This window comes from Notechis scutatus, chromosome 1 (genome assembly GCF_049901735.1).
Source record: "Notechis scutatus isolate UNSWTSFEM ecotype Mainland chromosome 1, rNotScu1.2, whole genome shotgun sequence".
Classification (NCBI taxonomy): Eukaryota; Metazoa; Chordata; class Lepidosauria; order Squamata; family Elapidae; genus Notechis; species Notechis scutatus.
Genome location: NC_142009.1, coordinates 42028073 through 42052067, shown reverse-complemented (window position 1 = coordinate 42052067; position 23995 = coordinate 42028073). Strand labels below are relative to the sequence as shown.

Here is a 23995-nt window from a genome sequence, read left to right as displayed (position 1 = left end):
ATCAGAAAGCTTTTACTTTATATTAAAATAAAGCTAAATATCTACAATTTATGCCCATTACTTCTGGATCTAGTTTCAGTGGGAATGAAAACTCTTGACCAGCTTCTATATGGTACCTATTTATGTACCTGAACAAAACTGAAGAATAGCTGTATCATTTAAGCAACAAAGAAGATAATATAGCATCAATGACAGCTGCTCTAAAATTGGATTTTTCTCCTTGAGAGGTTGGATAAATCTATTTTCTACACAAATACTTCTTTATATAATTTCAATTAATAGCAGAATTTAAGAGGATACATTATATTTTCTTTTGTTACTGTCACATATTATATAAAGTCCCCAACTCCTAGGAACAGGGCAACAAATGAAATAAAACAATCATTTCTAGTAGAACCACTGGCTTAACCAATTCAATACAGGCAGGCTGCTGAAAATACTCAGTAATGTACATATTTGACCTCCAATAACATGCAATGCCCCTTTTCTACTTGTTAACTTCATTCTTTACTACTGTTGCCATCTCTCCCCAAACAAAGCTCCTCTGTTTTAACAGCTGTAGGCAGAGATTCAGTTAGGGTAATTTTCCCTATTACTGCACTTCCTCACCAGAAAAAGCAGTATTTTAAAAAATGCTACAAAACCTCTATAATTAAAGGTAACAACTGCTCGCACTACTTGTTACCTTCAATAGAAAAAAAACCACTCATTTTACAGTTTATATATATTGTGTGTACATATGTGTATACACACACACACACACACAATTATCACCATCTACCACCTAATCAATCAGCTGTACAATTTCCTGAGATGCATGCAATATTCTATTCTTTCAGCTATGCCAGGCAAATTAAGCCCCAACAGAATCTATTTTAAAAACCAAGGGATTTTTTTTTCTTCTTCTCTAGATTCTGATTGGTGGAATTTTCAGGAAGTACCTTCAGTTTCCATGGTAAAAAGTGGAAGGTAAACATGCCTGCAATATAAGGCGAAGATGCCTAAGCCACTTTAAAAAGGATATATGCTCTTGGGAGTATACTGGCTTAAGTGCATATCTGTGCAAAGTAGCTTCTCTTACTCCTAGTTTAGTGCTATATAAACACTGCACTCAAAGCAGGAAATCAGCTATGCTGAAGCACAGGGAACAGGATGCGCTACAACACCTCATGCACATATACCCCAAATGGGAATCAAGTAGGATTATACCTGAATCAATTTGCAAAACACCTAATTAGTGTTAACCTTTTATTTTTTCATTAGGTAAAGCCTCTTCTTAAAAGACTTTTGGACTAGACATCATAAGAAACATGCTCTTTTTCCTAGAAGAGTTTGTGTGCCTTATGGGAGGTTATTACATGACATAAAGATATTTAGCAAATAAAAATAAACATTTTCATTTTCAAAAAAAATATATAACAAATTTATTTATTTCAAAGGGAGAGGAAGATCGGTGCAGTTCAAAGCAACAATGATTCAGCATCCCATTCTGTATTTTGTACAAAAACTGTATATTGTAGTTATCTGAAAGTACACATTCACCATTTTTTTCAGGAAAAAGAAGTACAGAGCTCTTGATCACTACATACGTTTAAAAAAAACCTCCATTATACTAAAAGAAAATTTAGAGCTGCTACACCACACACCTCTACTCAAATTATGCAAAAATGTTCTGAAAACCAATTATTCATTCAGAAGCCAAATAAAGCCCATTTTAACTAGCACAAATCCATTGGATAAGCATGGTATAAAGTGGGATGAGTGGAATTCAAAATCTCTACACGGAGTAAGGCAGAGATATCCTCCTATGTTTCTAAATGATGCAAAGAAAGGACCAAGAAGCTCATTGGACATTTTGGTTACAATCCTCATCTAAGGCCAAACTATAGGGACCATAAACACATTGCTTCCCATTTCTTCCAATTTTCAGTAAGGGAATGAAGATGCACAGAAGGCCTACTCTGGATAATAGCATTGACACAACACTATATGCACTTAGATGGAAGTGCTTTTGGACATCAATGGAAACTCCCATCCTGGGGATAATAACTGTGAGACTGTGATCTTCACTGGTAATAAAAGAATAAAGGTTTAAAATCAACTTCTGAGTATACTCTGGTCCTAATCCTTGACCATCATCCCCATTCTACTATGTCATTTTCAAACACTCACATTGAAAATGACATTTACATGCAGTAATACAATTTAGATCTTACTTCTTCCAAAGCCACAAACATTTAAAACACTTTCCAAACAAAAGGACACTATTGTATTTTCAACAAGCTATACACCAATTTCTGGTTCATTTGGATTTTCTCATTTTTCTTCTATATTACAAAAAGTTATCCTTATGAAAATATATGTTTATTTTCATTCTAATTTCATTTTGTCAAAATATTTCATTTTATCTGGTGACTTTTATAAAGAACTCCATACATTAGTCAGTACTCTTATCCTTAGTCAACATTATGAGGGTTAGCTGCAAAACTTTCAAATGCTAACATTACATTTATATCCACCTTTCCTTCAAAAAGCTTCATGTTCTCTCTTTTTTAAATTCCCCTATTCTTATGCCTATAAAGTAAGCTTAAACTGAAAGAAAATGATAAAATCAGGATCACCCAATGAGCTTGAACACTGTGATTTAAACCTGGATCTCCTCTTTCCAACATTTTAATCAGTATAGCTCACCTTGAACTGGAGTTCTAGTACTACATAAGGCAAATTATTTCTTAAACCTAAACTTCAAACCACAAACACAGCTTCAAAGGGGAATAGGAAGTGTTGACTATATTTCAAAGATGAGTGTAAAAGTTTCTTACCATGCTCTTGCTTACCCATTGCACTTAGATAATGATTGATAGCTTGACACGGAGGACTTGGAGTCTGTGTTGCTTTGTCACAATTCATAGGTGCAGGACTCCTGTCGATGTCAAAAGAGAAATACCCACTGGAGGATCTGGACAGCAGTGGGGATCTTCTTACAAACATGAACAACGGGGATCTGGTTGCAAATGGACTGGGACTGGAGGGTGGTGCCAGTGGTCCCTGAGGGCTACCGGGTGATGAACTGTCCCGTTCACCCAAATGATTACCTTGATATTCAGTTTGTAAGGAGGTAGGGGCCCCAGGCCGAAGGTGATGAGGCTGAGCTGGCCTTTCAGCAGGCTGCAATTGTCCACCTTCTCTCTCACACTCAGAATTTAAATCAGAAGATTGTTTTGCCATTTGGTCTTTCTTTTCCCCCCAACCCTGGAAGAAGAAAAAAAAGGGGGGGAGAGAGAGAGGAGAGAAAAACATCTCAAATTACACAAAGTTCATTCAAACTTGATAACAGTGATGACTTGCAGTGAATAGAAATCACTACCAACATATTAGCAATGCAAATTCCATGACATTTTACATTCACCACAGGATTTCAAACCTATTAATTAATCTTGATTTCTTGCCTGTCAAACTTTAAAAATAAAAGACTAATAAGGGATAAAAGTGTATATCCAATCCAATATCTCTCAGGAGGTAAAAAGGCTTATTGAAAAGAAAACAGTAAGAAAAGTTTTCTAGGACAAAACCTGGGAGCCAACTAAGCAATATTCCAGGTCTGATCTTTTGGGAGGGCAAAGGAACCAACTGACTTTCTTTTTTCTTTTTTCTAAAAAAGGAGGTTATGGTGAAATATTTAAACTCAGGATCCGCACCCTCCAGCCCTCCAAGTTCTATACAGGAGGATCAGATACAGTGTTGAAATGTTAGAAGTAGATGCGGTGATTGTGCAGGACGGGGAAGTCGGCCAGGCTCTCGCTCCATTGTTCTATCGAATATGCTGATCACAGCAAGTCTGGAAGGTTTGGCAAGAGCAATCAGTTGTAAAAGTGCGTCACAATAGTTTGTACACTGCTAAGTGCTCCTCTGCTCACTCCACCTCCCCTCATCCTTCTAGGGCTGCGATCAAATCCTTCTCTACGCGCTACACGCGGGGAGGAAAACATCTCACTTGGCACCTTTAGAAAACCCACACTCTTTAATGAGCTTGTCGTTCAAGCGGCGGCGAAATCCAGAGCAGAAAAGGCACGAGCGAGAAACGAAGCGCGACAGGTCCCCCCCGCCCCCCAGCCGCAAGGCAAGGGTCGCAGCCTGCCTCCCACCCACCTACCGCGCTCCAACTCACCTTTTATTTACTTTCGTTCAAACGCCCGTGTCCCGCGACTGGATTAGGCGCTCCCGCAAAGCGACAACAACAGGTTGTAGGAGAGGCCGGCGCAAGGCAAGCATCCACCACCAAGTTGGGGAACCATCGCAAGCAGGGAACAAAAAAAGGTGATGGTGCGGGAAGTGGCGAGTGTGGGGTTGGGGTGGAGGGGGTGGAAACAGCCCCGCGCCGAGACTTGAAAAGAAATCCAAGGCCAAGTCACCCCAGTCGCCTCGGGAAAGCCCCTCCCTCGCTGCTGAACGACACCGGGGGAGAGCTGCGGTCGGAGCCGCGAGAGACAGGTCGCTTCCCACCGAAAACCCAACAAAGGGAGCGCGAGTGCAAGGCAGGAGAATAACAGAGCCAGAAAGAGACACGCAAAGGGGGAGGGGATAGCAAGAGGAGAGGGTGGAGACACGGGCGCACACCAAGATACCCCCGGCCCCCAATCCCGCCCACCGCACCCCGCCCGCCCGCCCGCCGGCCGTACTTACGCGTCAGGGTTTCTGAATCATCACAGAGGCAAGCCGGACTCGAGGGCGGCTGGTGAGCGACAAGCTCGCGCGCGTTTCGGAGATTGCTGGCGTCTGGCCGCGCAGACCGAACAGCAGCCAACTAAGCGAGATCCCCGCGCTCTGACTTGCTTCTCCAGGGAAAGGCAAGGCCCTCCCCGTCGCCAATAAAAAAAAAAAATAAGGCAGCAGGGCCAATCCGGGCGCGTTAGAGGCAGCCCGGCTCCGCCCACAGCGCGAGGGCACTGTTTACATTTATATGCTGGGGGGGGGGGCGGGGGCGGGGAGGCACACATACACACGCGCGCGGCCTGCCACAACCCCTGCGCCGCGCCGCGCGGCGGCCCGCCCTGCTCCTTCCCTCCTTATGTCCTCAGGAGCTTCCTGAAGCCGCCGCGGTGACGACGGCAGTCGAGATCGAGAAAGGCTGCTGAGTTGCAGCAGCCACGCTGAGCTCTGCTTTGCGTTCTCTACGGACGCCCACCTTTTCAGTTCTCTTCTTAAAACATGCCAGCAACAGCGAAGAAGAATCCGAGAGTCTAGCAACTGGCAACCCGTTTCCGTAGAGAAATACGTTTTCGCTTGACAAAAGCAGAGATGCAGCCGCACCCCGCAATATTTGTTATTCGCCGTCCCCCACAACAAGCTTCAATAAAAAAATAATAAAACCACTAGACTCCACCTCTTCCCTGGTTTAGAAGCTTCACACCCCAAGATGATTCATTCTGTCCAGAGAGAGAATTCTAGCCCTGTGGAAGAGTAGACATGACCAATGAACATGATTTATATTTAGATGACTATCACCTAAACATTGAGAAGAGCCTGTCACAATAAAAACACAATGCAAAATAGTCAGGAGCAAAGGCATCACAGGCCAAAAATATAATAATCTGGATAATGAGGTGCAGACTTTGAAATAAACTAAAAGTCATATTGAGGGTCGAAGCAGGAGGAGTTCGACAGAGACGTTGAGCATCAATGATGGCGCCATCACCAAATAGGCCCCTCATCTTCCTGGCATCAGCTAAACCCAACAACAGGATTTTTGTCTCTTCCACACTTCTCAATGCTATAACCTTCATTGCAGAATATATTGGGGGGGAAAAATCCAACCTAGATCTGATGATGCTTTTAAGGCATTACATATTAGCATCAGTATTTTGCAGTAAGTTCCAAAATAGACATCAGAGGCAGATCACTGAAAATGTGATTTTGACTATGCAGTACCAAACCATAACCAGGCGTTCTGTACTAGCTAAGCCTCCAAACCATTCCAGAATGCATAATAATATAATAAATATATTATTCCCAGCTAAATCCCCAAGAGTGCCCCATAACCAAACAGGACTGAGTATATATGTATTTATCAAATTTCTATGCTGCCCGACTCCCAATGACTCTAGGAAGCTTACAACCACCAAGACAAGGAAATTACAATTAAAAAGAAGAGGAGGGAAAGATAAAGGAAAGCAAGAAGAACAGACTGAACAGAAACAAAGCAAAGTCTCACTCTCCCTTGCCAAAGGCCTGGGTTAAAAAAAAAAGATCTTCACAATCCTTCTAAACACCAGAAGAGCAGGGGCTATCTGGATATCAGGGTAGCCTCGCTTCACAGGGTAGGCATTGCTACAAAGAAGAAATCCTTATAGATGACACTGCTAATCAAAGGAACTTGAAGCATGCCAATCCTACTCAACTGAACTGGCCAGCAGTATGATGGGAGACAGTGGTCCCGTAAATAACCAGGCCCTGTGCCATGCAGGACTTTAAAGAGTATGACCAGTACCTTTAATCATACTCAGAAACAGACAACCAATATGGGTCACAAAACAGGGGTGTTATATCAATGTTCTACTGTGATCTGGACCAGTTGGAGCCTCTGAGTGTTTTTCAAGAACAGCCCTATGCAGAATGCATTGTAGTAATCAAGCCATGAGGTGACTAGAGCTAGAGTAACTGTCTGAAAAGTCTCCAATCTAAGAAATGGTACAAGTGATACATCAGATTAAGTTGTATAAAGGCCTTCCTAGCCACCTGCTCATTGTGTAAAATATCAGTCCAGGCCAGCCCCCAGATTTTGCACTGTTCTTAAATGGGAAAGTGCAACCTATTGTGCAAATGGAATAACCCCAGATCTAGGTGGTCCAAACACCTACAAACATCTGGTCTTGCTAGGATTCAGTTGGAGACAGTACCTTCTCATCCAAAACTCACAGCCTTCAGGCACTGGAACAGAACTATGACAGCCTCATTTGGCCAGCCCATGGTTGAAATACTGTACATAGTGAGGTATTATCAGTGTACTGATGATTCCAAACCAACAGCTGACCCCACCCAAAGGTTTCATACAAAAGGAAGAGAGACAGAGAATAAAACCCTGAGGCAGCCTACCCATAAGGAGCTTAGGAAGTGATCTCATCCCTCAAACCAAGACCAAGTGGAACTGGCTCCAGAGAAAGGAAGAGAACCAACACAGAACTGGTTCAAAAGGAAACTGTGATCAATAGTATTGAAAGTCACTTACAAGTCCAAGAGCACAAGGATGGATATACCACCTCCATCCTAACTTTGTCACAGGATAGCAACAAGTGAAACCAAGTTTGTCTCTGTAATAATTCCTGATCTGAAACCCAATTGAAATAGGTTTAGATTATCCATTTCCTCCAAGGTTCTCTTCAGCTGAAGACAGACCATCTTCTCAATAAGTGCCCTCTCCAGGGGGAAAGTTGTAAAACTGGTCAAACGTTTGAAATTTGTTGAAAATTTGTTGGATAACCTCTTAAGGAGGGGGCATACCACTTCTGCTTTCAAGCCATGAGGTACACTCCCTTCAACAAAGAGGGCAATACCATAGAATGGATCCAATGGCAGGTCATCTCCATGGCCATCTTTATGACCCAGAGAGGTCTGGATTCAGTGAACAGGTGGCCAAGCTGATAGCACAGAGAACCCTATAGAACCTCAATAGTCAGCAGTTCAAACTCATCCGAGATCATACTTCCAGATTGTGCTGCATGCACCTCAGTCTGCCCAGCTGCTCAGCTTCCCTCAGCTGGCCCAGTCAGTATCCAGTTGGAGTGAATTTCGTTTTATTTACTAGAAAGCCTGAATAAGCCTCACAGCAGCCCACAGATATTCTAAGAGGCCCTCCCTACTGAACAGGGTCCAGGTCACCTTAAACCAGGCTGCTGGATGGCAATAAATTCTTTGTTTTTTCTGGGACACTGCAGATCATCCAGAGCAGACAGAGTATATTCTCACCCATGAGCCTGGAAATGTCTCATCATTAGTACTGCAACATGCTTTCTGGATCCCTGCTCTGCCTTAGCCGATTCAGAGGGAATATAAAGATGGTCATCAGAATATTGATGGTATTGTGGCCTCAATCTTTGACTGACTTTCCCAACAGACAGATCCCTGCAGTATTCTTAAATGCCACAAGCTGGGGAACAGTATTCTACTGCTATTTTGGAAGCTGCCTGACAGAAAAGACTGTAATCCCTTTATTACAGTGCTACAAATTCTCACTTAGAGTCACTCCTGGAACATACTACAGTTAATATTTTCAAAAATAACTCAGAACTAATCATCAAAAGGCCACACTCCTCCTTCCTCTTCCCAGCAGAAATCATCCAGCAAATTAGCTGAGATAGTTTTAAGTTAGATTGATTCCCATCCTGTCCAATTTAAGCTCTCCAAAGATTTGTGACATGCCATGCTGTGACATCTTTCCTTTTTCCAATCCTTTTGCTTTTACATCAGAAACAGGGATGGTATTCAGCAGGTTCTGACCGGTTCTGGAGAACCAGTAACGGAAATTTTGAGTAGTTCAGAGAAGTGGCAAATATCACCTCTGACCGGAGATTTTACAGTATTCTTCCCCTGCCACGCCCACAGAACGGGGTAGTAAAAAAAAATTAAATCCCACCACTATCAGAAAGCCTCTTCCTCAGTCTTGCATTTCATTCTCATCACAGCTAAGAGTACAAACTTCATTTCACAACAGTATTCCACAAATTCCTCTAATATGAACCCCACACTTTATGTTGTTTTCACACAAAATCAAGCTATGCTGATCTTACCAAAACATGTCTTGCTTCAACATACTTAAAATGGATTCTCTTGACTTGATTATACCAAGTGCTATTTCTCAATATAAGAAACTCAGGTTAACCCCCTCATTCAACTACAAACTTGAGGGTTGGCTTCAAATATTTCTCGGCCTAACCTTCCAGTTGGAATTATACTGTTACAAGGTCTTTGGAAGACATGCAAGATAAAAAGTCTACTCCAGCATTCTATCTCACACAGGGTCAATCCAATATATCTAGCTGGTTCACAAATAGTCCTTCTCAACTACTGCTTTCCAGCAATTGGAATATACAGGTAGAATCCTTCTTTTTCATGAATTTGCTTAATCCTTTATGTGAAATTGTTGTATTGGTCTAGACGGACACACCAGGCAGACACAGGAGCTGAAGAGTAACGTTTCTTTATTGAAGCAGTAACAGATTAACGTGGCTGCCCAGCTGGGCTGGCAGCCGGCTGGCTGGAGCCGAGCCCCAACTCCCCCAGCTGATGCCGTTTGACAGCTCCTTATATAGTCTGCTGTCAAACGGCAATGGGAACAGTAAGATGGTCAAATGCGGCAGGTTGAAGACCAGTCAGGGACACCAGAAATAATTTAAAAGTGCCCAATTATTACATCTTGGACACAGATAAGACGAACTTGCTTGGTTCATGTCAAAAAAGCCAAGCAAGGTCAAACTTCATTAATATTTGGATGGGAGACTATCAAGAAAATACAAGGATGTAGTTTAAGAATTTTAAAAATCCTACAAGGAAATGGCAAATTATTTCTGCATTGTTGCCAATAAAACTACACGTTCATGGAACTGAAACAGAAAGGCTTTCCACCCCAACATTTCCACAGTGCTACATAAAGCAGCACAGAGAAGATAAGGTAAACAACCCTCACTCTCCCTCTGTGTCTCACACGCAATCTTTTGAAGAAAGGTCTTGGGTCTCCACCCAACTTTATTTTTCCCCCTGCTTTGAAGATCGTAGGGAAGTACCGTACAGGGACAGCACACGTGCCGTTAAAGTTTAAACGAACTTAAATTTCTCCACTCCGCCCCCCACCTTTACCAACAGAATCAGTCCACCTACCAAATCGTTTTAGCTTCCTCCCTTAGAGAGCTGGGCAATCTGGGATTCACCACATTCTGACCAAGGAGAAATGCCAGCGCCTCTCACTCAGCATCGATCCCGCGGCCGGCACGGCAAATGCTGAACGTTAGCAACATCTGGAGAGCTACAGTTCACCCGCACACTCCTGAAAGTCTCCCCCATCCGTTGCAATGTCAGGCTTTTGAAAGGCCCCTGACCCTCCTCCGCTTCGGGCCGACTGCGCCTAGCAGGGAAGTCGCCACCGCGAGCCTCAGGAGCCGGCGAGAGGGAGGGAGGGAGGGAGGGAGAAAGAGACAAGACCAGCTCTCCTCGCTGCTCGCCTCCAATCCCAATGTGGCCAATCCTTGCTTGGGATTTGGGACTGGGAGAGGGAGGAGCGGGGTGGGTGGGGGAGAGATCCTGGCTTCCAAGCCGCCGGGACTCCCAACTGCAGAGCTTGCTTGGCTCCGTTCCCAGCCCTCGCCGCGCGCGCAAAACAACAACAGCAACAAAAAGCTGCGGTCGAGACTTGCCCGCCTGCCTGGCTCCCGGCCTCGGTAGCCAATCATTTGAAGCGAACAGCCTCGTCCGGCGAGAGAGAGAGAGAGAGAGAGAGGGGAGAGCGAGGGCGGATGAGGCGAGTCTGTGGCGGGGAATAACAAGGGTTCGGGAGACATTCGCGCCAAAATTTCCGCCGAGGCGCTCCGGCTTTTGCCTTACCTCGTCCCCCACTGGTTCTTCGCGAGAAGAAGTAGTCCTTTTCGGGAGGTTGCAGTGTTTCTCCCTGGCGTGGTCGGGCTTTCGGTTTGGAGAGTCGAACAGTCTGACCCGGGACTTGCCGCTGGCTAATAAGCGGCAGTGACCCCTCCCACCCCCACCCCGGTCAAGGTGCTCCTCTCACCTGAGGTGCTCCTCTCACCTGAGGCAGGAATCTCACGAGCGCCTCCACTTCCCTCGTAGGACAATGCAAGTGTAACGAGCTAAGTAATTAGTAAATTGTTGCCTCGTCGAGACAAGGAAAGTTCTTGCCCGAGGTGGTGCTTTTTGTATGCCCTAACGGGAAGGACTGGCGTGTAAAAACGCACGTGCGGATACACACAAATAGGCACGCACGAGGTACGGAATAGAATTCTTTTTTGCCATTGTCTAAGGAGGTGACTTGAGGATAACAGAATAATAACACAGTTGGAAGGGATCTTGGAGGTCTTCTAGAATCTAGCTTAACCCCCTGCTGAAGCAGGAGTCCCTACGTCATTTCAGACAATCTCTTCTTGAGGAAGGACCTTCCTAAGTAAGGGTGACAACTGTGAGCTAATAAATGCAAATACTGTCTGCCTTTGTGGGTCCTTCTTATTTCTAAGTTATGAATTTAAATTCGTGCAGGATGTTTGAGTACTGAAGAGCACAAACCAAAAATGCTAAAAATGAATGTGTTTATAGATATGTACATTTTAAAGAAAGTTAAAAACTGGTTTTGTAATATTGTAACGTTATAAAAAATATTCTCATAGTAACTTGGTGTGTGCACACATATTTTTGTTTTGCTGTTATCAAGTAGTTACAGGTAGTCCTCAGCTTATCACCATAATTGAGTCCAAAATGTCTGTTTCTAAGCAAGGCAGTTAAATGAGTTGCGCCTCATTTTATGATAAGTTTTGCCACAGTTGTTAAGCCAATCATGCAGTTGTTAAGTGAATCTGGCTTCCCCCTTTGACTTTGCTTATTGGGAAGGTCACAAATGGTAATCACATGACCCCAGGACATTGCAACTGTCATAAATAGACGCCAATTGTCAAGTACCCAAATTTTGATCATGTGACCAAGGCGATGTTGCAATAGTCATAGATGTGAAAACCATCAGAAGTTATTTTTTTTAAGTACCATTGTAACTTCAAATGATCACTAAACAAATGGTTGTAAGTCAAGGACTACCTGTATGTGTGCTTGTCAGGTGAATCAGAAACTTTTCAAACTAGTTTCTCAGAGAAAGATGTAAGATGAAAAAACATGGATATTTCAGGCAACATTAATAGAAATCTATAATGATTCCATATAGATAAATCATAATGCTACTAAAACAAAAGGGTCTGTTAGATCTGTTTCATCACTTTCCCTTATTGTCCCTCTCCATCCAATTGCGAAGGATGCCTATATTGAAAAACCGAGAATGAATATGATAGGTTGTTTAGTGTTAGCCTTGAATATTGGTGGAAATAGAAACGTTTTGGCAAACCTATGGCAGTGGCATGCAGAGCCATCTCTCCGGGCATGCCAGGCATCACCCGTTGCTCTTTTGGGTTCTGGCGTGTACATGCGCACCAGCTAGCTGGCCTTCACGCGTGCATGTGCGTTAGAAACTGAAAGACCAGGTGGCCGATGCACATTTGCATGCCAGGGAGCTGCTCTTCCAGTTTCCGGTGCACGCACACACGTTTTGGCACTCTCTGCCTTTTCGGCATATGCACACTCCTGTTTCGGCACTCGGTGCTGAAAAAGTTAACCATCACTGAAATCAAGAATCTACCAGGAAGAATAACTGGGGTTCTATAGGTTTAAAAGTAGTAAAGTGTCAGCTGAACTTCATTTCCAGCTTGAAGGTAATATAATTCAGGTTGTTAAACATCTTTTTTTCTGCAGTAGTTCAGTATATCTTGTGAGCAATCCATTTTTTCCACTTTTGTTCCCAATTGCTCTGGGAAGATTTTTTAAGGTGATATAACAGGTAAAATCAGTCCACTTCTCTCTTTAATTCCCCAGTAGCTTGGAGTGAGTAGTCCAGTTTGAAAAGCCCCTAGTTTGGTATTGTAAAGCATCTGATAAATTGACCCTATGCTAAAAGAAGGGAATTCAATTTTTATCTCCAGAATAGGGATAGAATCTTAATTATTGAATTAATCTCTTGGGAGAGCAATTACCTTATCCTTAAATCCCTACGTGGCTTAGAACTGGGATACCTGAGGGACTGCCTTTTCCCAAAAGTCTCATTCCAACCCAATCTAGCAGAGTGGGCATGCTGCAGATCCCACCAGTGAAAGAGTGTCAGCAGGCAGGGACTACAAGATGGCCTTTTTCCATATTGGCCCCATGTTATATGGAACATCCTTCTTTTGAGATTATAATGGCCCTAATCCTGTTAGCCTTTCTTAAAGACCTATAAGCTTGGCTATGTTCCCAAGCCTGAGGTGCTGAATGTGTTAAGGGCCCCATTTCCTGGCTGTATTGCTAACTGGCCAAGTTTTTCAGCTGTTATGTATATTTATTTTGGACATTTCAATTTTGTTTTTAAATGTTTTTAGTATTTTAATTGTAATATATTTTTGACTTGCAAGCCACCCACAGTCACTGACTGAGATGTGTGGCCAGAGAAATGAAATCAATAAATAAATTAGCCTTTCTGGGAGGTTTCTTACAAAGGTATTCAAAGTCATGGAAGTTTTATTTTTCACAGATGTAATGATTTCTTCATTGTTTTAGTAGTTAACTAAAACAATGGTCTGTTATATAATCCAATTTTTAGTTTCTGAGTATCCTTCTAATCCAACTGTTTTTCATCTTGTACAATATTTACTAAAGAATAGGTCTTATTCATTTTATGTCATTAAGGTGACGGTGAGTGGAAATAAATCATGCATATCTGGAATGAGGAATGAGTATAATGGAGAACAAAAAATAGTCTGTTACGGCCAAATAATTCAATCCTACAGAGAAATGAACACAATGAATAAGATGTAATCCCCTTCAAGCCGCCTTTTTCTGGAATCTCCAAACACTCAACAACTCGGAGTTTATGTTCGATCTATCTATCTATCTATCTATCTATCTATCTATCTATCTATCTATCTATCTCGCTATCTCGCTATGTCAAATTTACCTACCCATCTCACAAAAAGCAATTCTGGGCAGCATACAACAATTGAATACAACAACAAATGTAAAAAATATAAATCCACATTAAAAATAAATATTATAAAAACATACAAGCATAGGCAAAGAGTGGATAAAAATGAGTACTTAACAATGGGCTTCTCTAAGTATGTTTTTGTTTTTTTGGATCCCTATGCCTGATAACAATCAGAATGTAAAAAGCGACGGAAGTCATTCAGTTACTTGGAATAAGTTACAACTTATTAGTCGACATTTGTTTCTTGCAGAATAGCACTAACAATGAAATATATGAGGGATTGTTTGGTTTTGAGCTTCCTGTTGTCTAACATTGCCACTCTTATTTCTCTCTTCTAGACAACTTTCTATTCTATATGAACATTTAATACTTTAGCTTGAAACAAAATAAGTATCTCACCATACTATTTTATCCAAAGTATCTTGCAATAATATGCACATTTCTTCAAAAGTAAATTCAACTGTTTTTAATTAGGCTTATTCTGAAGTAATTGTCAACAAGATTGTAATTCTTATATAGAGGTGGAAACTGGTGCCAGCACAAAGAAGTTATTTTGATCAATGTTTTGTCTGCATCTTTCTTCTACAATTTGTAAATTCCATCACACACAATGAGCAACTAGTATCCATAGCACGATACAAGGGGAGTGTGAATGGAGAACAATTTAATCTTATAAGTGCCTAAACAAAAATAATCAGGAGGGAACTCCTTTTTAGTCTTGATCATTATCAACTGGTTGCTGAGCGTCTGCAATTGGTCTGATGGAAGGTAAGAGTATGGTAACCATACTCTTAGAAAAGCACTGTTCTTTATAAACAAACCAAAGACTACAAAAATGAAGTTTAAAACTCCAGGGCTATCTCTTATCCAGTGGAAGTGAAATTAGAATAGGGGTAATCTAATAATGTTATTGACAAAATATTAATTAGGGCTGGGTGTGGCTTCTTCAGAGGCTAATTTCAGCTTCTGTGCATACCAAAAAGAGGTCCTGAAGCAGCTGTTTGAGCTTTTCAAAAATCATGGGTGTTTTAAGGACTAAAACACCCATGCTTTGTCTATGCCCTCATATGTTGCCATTCAAAACACCTACTTTGAATTTTGTACTAATATATTGTCCTAATGCTATAATACTTGAATAAGTTGTATCTTACTATGTTGAATTAATTTAATTACTTCATTTTATTTTTGATGATTTTTGACGAATATATATTGAATATTTTTCTCAGAGCTTAAATTATATGTGCTGGCTGATATCTGTGATAATAAGCATGGTCAGCTTCCTCTGTTAAGATGTTCAGTATCTAGCTGGGATGAGAACCTACATATCCATTCTTGTGTCTGTGTTTTCTTTTCAAGTCCTGCCATGAGAGAGAGGGCTTACATGGCTCAAAAGAGCAGTGACTCACAAGTTCTCCTTCTGGTTCCCATGAAGTCAAAAGTCACTTCTGGTGTTAATATTGACAACTGAAAAGAAAAAAGAGCCAATGAACAAAGCTCACATGACTGCTATGGGCTCTAGGTACACTGAGAAAATTCACACGGAGATAGCTATACTGCATGCTTCTTTGTCTTTTCTGCTCCCAAGAGAGTTGAGCATTTACTACCCAAAAGAGTTGGGCCCCAAATATCAAGACACAAACTGCTCCATTTGCAGCTTTACTCTGGGGCCTTTGGGATAACACCAGTGTTCTAAACCTTTTATTTTTCCTAGAGATTGATCCTACAGATAGCAATTACCATTGTCATTGGCAATGCAACAATAAGAGTGAAGCTGATTAACAAAGACTAAAGAAAGGGACTGGACTGATTTATTTGAAAAAATAAGCTGCACTGACTTCGGTCTTATTTACAGAAAAGTATTTTATGAGTGCAGGGTGCAAAAAGTATAGAGAGTAGGCACTTGCAGCCCTTAACCTTTCTTGTGGTAGCCTCGGAAAACCCTCTAGAGTGCATTTTTGGTGATTTGAGGAGATTTGAGGACAAAAGAGATGTCTAAAGCTTTTAACATGTCACATAATACCTACTATAGTTCTTGTGAAGACAAAAGTTTTGCACCCCTGATTTAAGAGTTGCTTCTTCTTACCAGTGAGTCCAAATGAACAGATAAATTAGAATAGTCAGCTGAAGTAAAAAAAAAAAAAAAAAGACCATGCCATAAAACACAGCATTAAATAACAACTGTTGGCTGAAAAGAATAGTATTGTACTTCCAGGATTACCACAAAGAGAGATTAAAGATGCAAATATAAAAGATGGTAAATGGTATGCAGCAAGGCTCTAGGCTTCACAAAGATGGGGACACATCCAAGCATGATTTAGTATCTGGAATTATCAGCTTGCTGGAAACATTTCCTGTAAAGCAGCATTAATTAAAAATACTAACAATGATATCAGCCTTGCTTCTCTTCTCTCTACCTAATTTTTATTGATTTCAAGAGAGAAAAACTATTGTGGGAAAAAGTTACATCACTAAAAGATGCTGTGCAAAGTGTTGTGTCTGCTCCCTGTTATCCAGGTCTTTGCATCTTAGATCTGGCAACATTGAAGTGGCTCAAATGAGAGTGTGACCTAGCTAATCTCTCAGAATCTTAAAAAGTCATGAATGGTGATAGTATACAACACATGATTTGTGACGTGTAAGGAACAATTCCAAGATACCTGATTACTATCAGTTTCTTTGCTATATCAGAACATAGACAATATTATTTTGAGCCAAATTCAAACTAATAATTGGATTCATGACTTTAGTTAGTGATATAAACCTTGTTTCACCAAGTACTATAGAATCTTTGACTAGTCAAGCTATTTTTCTTGCTATACAGTAAATTGTATAGATACATAGGTTTTATCCTGTTTGCGGAAATTCAAATAAATGATTATGGGATAAAACTAACCATAAAAAAGATGACCACTAATTGTAGAATTCTTATCACTGGCTAGTAACTTGCTTTTCAGCACTATGTTTGCAGGATTACTCTATTGTGTAAATGTGGACTGGTACATGAAATATGATGAAAATTCTGACTTATTGTCCCTTTATTGTCTCCACCACTGATTCTAATATAGGCAAACATTCCAATAAAAATGCTGATGTTGAACATTTTTGTTATTGCTTTATTTCTAAAAAGTGGTCTGGTAATGTTTGCCCAATTAAAAACCACTTCAGATCCACATCAATGGGAAGAATATTAACAGTATAACCTGAGAGAGTGCCTTAAAATACCTGACCACCTAGTTTGGCTTTTGAAATGATGTTTTACTACCTGTTAATTCCAAGTCCTTGAATTTGTTATTCAAAAAAATTAATGGAGTTATATGTCATACACTCTCCTCCAATGATTTATGTATTTGGTTAATATTCACAGTGAGCGTAAGCTCTGAAACCAGTAGATTCTTCACAGCGCATAAACTTAAGTTTGCATAAATGAAAAAGAGAATAAAGAAACAGTGCTGATTCAGACACAATTAGATATTGTGGTAAATAGAAAAGTTGAAGCAAAATTGTATACTCTTGGAAATGAAGCACAGCTGTTCTGTGGTTGTTCCTTATAAAATAGATAACAAAAGTTATGAAAACAATTGGATGAATGCTGGCAAGCCTCTGTCTGTCCGTCTGTCTGTCTACCTATCTATGTGCCACCCATCTCATTCGGAGGCCAAATAGATCTAGAGAAAAGTAACTGACTACCAGTTATCTGCTGATGACACAGATATCACTTCAAAAGTGTCCAAAGGTTATGAAACTCTGTGATTAAGGGAGCATAGATCCCACTGATACCAATGAAAATTTGTAATTTTGAGAACAAGTTGTGATGTATGTACTGTATCAAAACAGACAATATGGCACTTGTTTGAAAGTACACATGGGTGGGGCTCACATCACAGAACTCTGCCATCTTGCCGTATTATTTCCCTATAGATTCCCCCACAATTACTCTCTATCCTGACCAATATTAGGTCAAAGGTTATTTTCTTTAAAACTGAGAAAGTTAGGTTAATATTTCTTTTTCAAGGAAAACTGAAATCCAAAATTGGAACTATGCATCAAGTGAACTGTGGCATAATCCAGTGTGTGAAACATGGTTTATGACTTAGTGTGATATGTAAAGGTCTTGTGCAACCAGAACAATCTTGAACTAAATACACCCAAAACCGTAGAAATGGTAGTAGATTTAAGGAGAAACCCTCCTATACAACTACTTATTACAATACTAGACAACACAGTATCAAGAGTAGAGACCTTCAAGTTTCTAGGTTCTATCATATCTCAAGACATAAAATGGATATCTAATATCAAAAACATTATTAAAAAAGCACAACAAAGAATGTTCTTTTTGCACCAACTCAGAAAGCTCAAACTGCCCAAAGAGCTGCTGATTCAGTTCTACAGAGGAATTATTGAGACTGTCATCTGCACCTCTATAACGTTCTGGTTTGGCTTTGCAACCAAACATGACAGACAGACTTCAACAGATAATTAGATCTGCAGAAAAAACAATTGCTACCAACCTGCCTTCCACCTGTGTACTGCACGAGTCAAAAAGAAGGCTATGAAAATATCTACAGACCCCTCACATCCTGCACATAAATTGTTTCAACTTCTACCCTCAAAACAATACTATAGGGCAGTGATCCCCAACCTTTTTGACGCCGCTGCCCGGTACCGGCATCAGCTGGCGCCGCATGCCCGGCCGGCATCAGCTGGGCGCTGCCATCTTTTTGATGAAAAAGTGCTTCCGGTGACCTCATCGGAAGCACGTTTTCATCAAAAAGATGGCGGCGCTCCAGCGCTCTGGTGAGCTTTTCCGGGTAGAAATGGCTTTCTACCGGAAAGCTCACCGAAGCGCTGGCGCCGCCATCTTTTTGATGTGCGTGCTTCCGGTGAGCTTCTACCCGGAAAAGCTCACCGGGCGCTGGCGCCGCCATCTTTTTGATGAAAACGTGCTTCCGGTGAGCTTTCTACCGGAAAAGCTCACCGGAAGCACTTTTCATCAAAAAAGATGGCGCGCCAGCAAGCCACGCCCGGTAGGAGTTGTTCGCTGGACCGGTCCGCGGACCGTGGTTGGGGACCCTGCTATAGGGTACTGCACACCAGAACAACTAGACACAAGGACAGTTTTTCCCCGAATGTCATCAATCTGCTAAACAACTAATTCCCACGACACTGTCAACTTATTTACTAAAACTATATTACTATTATTCCTCTACTAGATTATAATAACACTTCCTAGTGCCTATCCCTTCCCACTTATAACCGTGTTGCTTGTATCTTTACAATTTATATTGTTTTATTTGTTTCCTAGTATGATTTGATTGCTTATTAGTAACCTATGACTATCACTAAGCGTTGTATCTTATGATTCTTGATGAATGTATTTTTCCCTTTATGTACATTGAGAGCATATGTGCACCAAAGACAAATTCCTTGTGTGTCCAACCACACTTGGCCAATAAAGAATTCTATTCTATTCTATTCTATTCTATTCTATTCTATTCTATTCTATTCTATTCTTGTTCTCCACAACAATTCTAATATCCAGAATTTGTCTTGTGCAATACATATGACGATCTAGAAAAGAAACAGTTTATCCTCTTAGCACAATCATTTGTTTTAATTCAAAAAAAGCAGTTTAGAGAGCTTTGTTAACTAATGAAATATACCTGTTCATTTGTAATAATTTTAATTCAAAACTAAAAATTCAAGGGTGCTATTTCTTTTCTTTACAAACTGGCCTTGCTTATAAATGCAACATTTTTTGCATTGCAGCAACTTTAAAATCCAGTTAAATCTGTGCTGAAAGAAGAATTATCACTTCAATTACTTGGTAAATCTGATTAATGCCAAATAAGTTTTTTTCTGGAGGGAGGCAGTCAAACTTGATGTCAGGCATTGCAAACATTTGGCAAGAAACCTGCTTCATTTTTAACATAGTGTTTAGTCTGAGGGTCTTATATTGAAATAGTTGTTTAGGTCTATTCAACCATTAAAACAGAAAAACACAACTAGAAAATTCAGTTGTGACATAAGTAATAGTGATGTGAAATTGTTGCTGTTTGATTGTGGATGTAACTGTGCTCATTTGCAACAGAAGTAAAAAAAAAACTGGTAAGGGATACTTGCTAGCTTAAGGTTTTTGCACTTGTCTGGGAGACCATCCGGATCATATTAGCTACATTAATCCAAGCTTTTGTTTTCTCTTTGGACCACCTGAGATGATATTTTCAGATAAAGTTGGCTTTCAAAACAAATGAAACTATGATTCACCTATCCGACTAGCTTTGTTCTCAATTTGACCATCTTGGGAAGAAAGCACCAAAGCCTTCCCATTTCTCTAGCACAGAGAAGATTCCTTTCCTGGACATGCCTTATCTAATCTTTTTGTGCCATGGGAATTTCCTACTATTCCTTTCAGGAGCACAGCAGGGGAGAAAATTCAGTTCTCTTTCTAGACCTATTCTATGGGTGTGCTGCTGATAACTATTTGCATTTAAAAACATCTGTTGTTAATACTTAAACATGTTAAGATTCAGTGTAAAGTTTGGCTCCCAGTGACTACAGGAGCACAAACATGTAGTTTCTTTGTCATCTGTTTATAAAGTGTTTCTCATTGTTACCTTTTTATGATTTCTTTTCAATTTCTGGGTTTCCTGAGGCCTGTTCTGTCCAAATGCTAGTCAGGTCTGGCCTTGCAAAGTATTTTGAGAAGTTGCTAAGATGGTGCTAAATGTCATTCAGGTTAATTACCAAGAGAATCATAATTCAAATAAAGGTATAAGAATAAACAAAGGTTTGTTTTAGTAATCATATCATGACTTTGCCTTGCAGAAGAATCTTCTTTTTCCAACTTATTTGTCTGTTAGTATTGGATATATGTTGATCATATCCAAGGAAGTTGACTTCCTCCCCCCTCCTCCCCTTCCCTCCTCTTCCTCTATAATTATGATTGGTAGCAGTCAGCCAGGAGTTTATCCACCTATCAAGTCTATTGTTTGATATTGTTATTGGCGGATATTGTTTGATAGTATTAAAGTTACTATTGCACAATGTAAGCTGTTCCAACTAAAGCTGCCTTCTGAAATTGACTGATGATGATTTTGTCAATGCTCCTGGTGATCAAATGGTGCTTCACTTTTTGGGGATTGCAGCCAAAGTGCCTATTACTCTAGTAGGTACTCTCTTTGCTTTCTTTTGTAACAGCTGTTCTACTTCTATCTGTTTATCTTTTAAGGTCTCATGCTAAACCTAATGTATTTTACTGTGATCCCAAAACAATTCCAAACAAAAAGCTGTTACCTCAAGTTTTCCTTAGAGAACTTACTAGAATATACCCCTGACATCAGTTTATGGCTATAATTCTAAGGAGACCTACCCCTAACTCTACCCCTAGTTTAATTTTCATTGGCAATTGGGATTTTCCAATGCATTTTGCTGTGGTTCACAAATAAGTCTGAAGTAGTGGATTTCACAGTTGCTTTCTTTGACAACCTCTAAGAATGTATCCCTGACATCATTTTTGAGCCCTGACACTAAGGTAACCTAACCCTAGACCTTACATTAATTCAAACTATAGCTTAATTTTCATTGTCAATTGGATTTTCTTATGTATTTTATTGTGGTCCAAAAACAAGTAAGAAAGAAAAGTTATCACCTACACTTTTAAAGAATCTCTAAGAATTTGTCCCATCATCAGTTTTTGGCCCTGACTCCATAGATACCTAACCTAATTAAGCTAGTTTAATTTTAAATTGCAATGGGATTTTCCCATGTATTTTACTGTGGTTCATGAACAAGTTTGAAGAAATAGATTTCACCATCGCTTTACTTAGTGAACCTCTAAATATATATTGCAGGTGTCAGTGTTTAGCCCTGATTCTAGAGATCTAACCCAAACCCTAAACCTACTTTAATTTTCATTGGCAATGGGATTTTTCCATTTATTTTACAGTGGTCCAAAAATATGTCTGAAAGAAAAGTTGTCACCTACAGTTTCCTTAGAAAACCTCTAAGAATCTATTACTGAAATCAGGGTTAGGTCTACTTGGTAGGGATAGATTCTTAGCAGTTTTCTAAGAAAAGAGATGTTGACAGCTTTTCATTCAGAATAGTTTGTTGAGCACAGAAAAACTACCTGTACATGGGAAAACAGTTTTTCCCAATGAACATGAATCAGGTTTCAATCTTATGGTTAAACACTTGGAATCATGGCCAAAACACTGATCAGATTCTTAGTTTTCTTAGGAATGCTATATTACTATTATTCCTCTGGAGCTAGCAAAATACATGGGAAAAACAATGAAAATGAATCCTAGTGCCTATCCCTTCCCACTTATAACCGTGTTGCTTGTATCTTTACAATTTATATTGTTTTATTTGTTTCCTAGTATGATTTGATTGCTTATTAGTAACCTATGACTATCACTAAGCGTTGTATCTTATGATTCTTGATGAATGTATTTTTCCCTTTATGTACATTGAGAGCATATGTGCACCAAAGACAAATTCCTTGTGTGTCCAACCACACTTGGCCAATAAAGAATTCTATTCTATTCTATTCTATTCTATTCTATTCTATTCTATTCTATTCTATTCTTGTTCTCACAACAATTCTAATATCCAGAATTTGTCTTGTGGAATACATATGACGATCTAGAAAAGAAACAGTTTATCCTCTTAGCACAATCATTTGTTTTAATTCAAAAAAAGCAGTTTAGAGGGCTTTGTTAACTAATGAAATATACCTGTTCATTTGTAATAATTTTAATTCAAAACTAAAAATTCAAGGGTGCTATTTCTTTTCTTTACAAACTGGCCTTGCTTATAAATGCAACATTTTTTGCATTGCAGCAACTTTAAAATCCAGTTAAATCTGTGCTGAAAGAAGAATTATCACTTCAATTACTTGGTAAATCTGATTAATGCCAAATAAGATTTTTTCTGGAGGGAGGCAGTCAAACTTGATGTCAGGCATTGCAAACATTTGGCAAGAAACCTGCTTCATTTTTAACATAGTGTTTAGTCTGAGGGTCTTATATTGAAACAGTTGTTTAGGTCTATTCAACCATTAAAACAGAAAAACACAACTAGAAAATTCAGTTGTGACATAAGTAATAGTGATGTGAAATTGTTGCTGTTTGATTGTGGATGTAACTTGTGCTCATTTGCAACAGAAGTAAAAAAAACTGGTAAGGGATACTTGCTAGCTTAAGGTTTTTTGCACTTGTCTGGGAGACCATCCGGATCATATTAGGTACATTAATCCAAGCTTTTGTTTTCTCTTTGGACCACCTGAGATGATATTTTCAGATATAGTTGGCTTTCAAAACAAATGAAACTATGATTCACCTATCTGACTAGCTTTGTTCTCAATTTGATCATCTTGGGAAGAAAGCACCAAAGCCTTCCCATTTCTCTAGCACAGAGAAGATTCCTTTCCTGGACATACCTTATCTAATCTTTTTGTGCCATGGGAATTTCCTACTATTCCTTTCAGGAGCACAGCAGGGGAGAAAATTCAGTTCTCTTTCTAGACCTATTCTATGGGTGTGCTGCTGATAACTATTTGCATTTAAAAACATCTGTTGTTAATACTTAAACATGTTAAGTGTCATGTTTAGTATACCCTTGAGATTCAGTGTAAAGTTTGGCTCCCAGTGACTACAGGAGCACAAACATGTAGTTTCTTTGTCATCTGTTTATAAAGTGTTTTTCATTGTTACCTTTTTATGATTTCTTTTCAATTTCTGGGTTTGCTGAGGCCTGTTCTGTCCAAATGCTAGTCAGGTCTGGCCTTGCAAAGTATTTTGAGAAGTTGCTAAGATGGTGCTAAATGTCATTCAGGTTAATTACCAAGAGAATCATAATTCAAATAAAGGTATAAGAATAAACAAGGGTTTGTTTTAGTAATCATATCATGACTTTGCCTTGCAGAAGAATCTTCTTTTTCCAACTTATTTGTCTGTTAGTATTGGATATATGTTGATCATATCCAAAGAAGTTGACTTCCTCCCCCTCCTCCCCTTCCCTCCTCTTCCTCTATAATTATGATTGGTAGCAGTCAGCCAGGAGTTTATCCACCTATCAAGTCTATTGTTTGATATTGTTATTGGCGGATATTGTTTGATAGTATTAAAGATACTATTGCACAATGTAAGCTGTTCCAACTAAAGCTGCCTTCTGAAATTGACTGATGATGATTTTGTCTATGCTCCTGGTGATCAAATGGTG

General features: G+C 39.9%; 2 protein-coding genes across 7 annotated transcripts in view; one reads left to right on the top strand and one right to left on the bottom strand.

The window, feature by feature from the left end:
• BCL2L11 (BCL2 like 11) overlaps positions 1-10311 on the bottom strand; it is a 37547-nt gene extending 27236 nt beyond the window's left edge. Inside the window, exons 1-2 of one of the 5 annotated variants that reach the window (XM_026684215.2) lie at positions 9871-10311; positions 2823-3252 (exon numbers count right to left, since the gene is read on the bottom strand). In XM_026684215.2, coding sequence (XP_026540000.1) covers positions 2823-3228 — 406 coding nt within the window. In that variant the 5' untranslated portion in view covers positions 3229-3252; positions 9871-10311. Of the gene's footprint in view, positions 1-2822; positions 3253-4168; positions 4574-4683; positions 4849-9870 lie in introns of those variants that run through there. The other 4 variants (XM_087962017.1, XM_026684222.2, XM_026684207.2 and 1 more) reach the window with 4 other exon arrangements.
• The window catches only part of LOC113420537 (uncharacterized), a 223495-nt gene that overhangs the window by 185713 nt on the left and 13787 nt on the right, over positions 1-23995 (top strand). The window contains exon 6 of one of the 2 annotated variants that reach the window (XM_087962029.1): positions 1931-2101. The exons of the other annotated variant lie outside the window; for it this stretch is intronic. Coding sequence (XP_087818155.1) covers positions 1931-2063 — 133 coding nt within the window. The 3' untranslated portion in view covers positions 2064-2101. Of the gene's footprint in view, positions 1-1930; positions 2102-23995 lie in introns of those variants that run through there. 2 annotated transcript variants of the gene reach the window in all.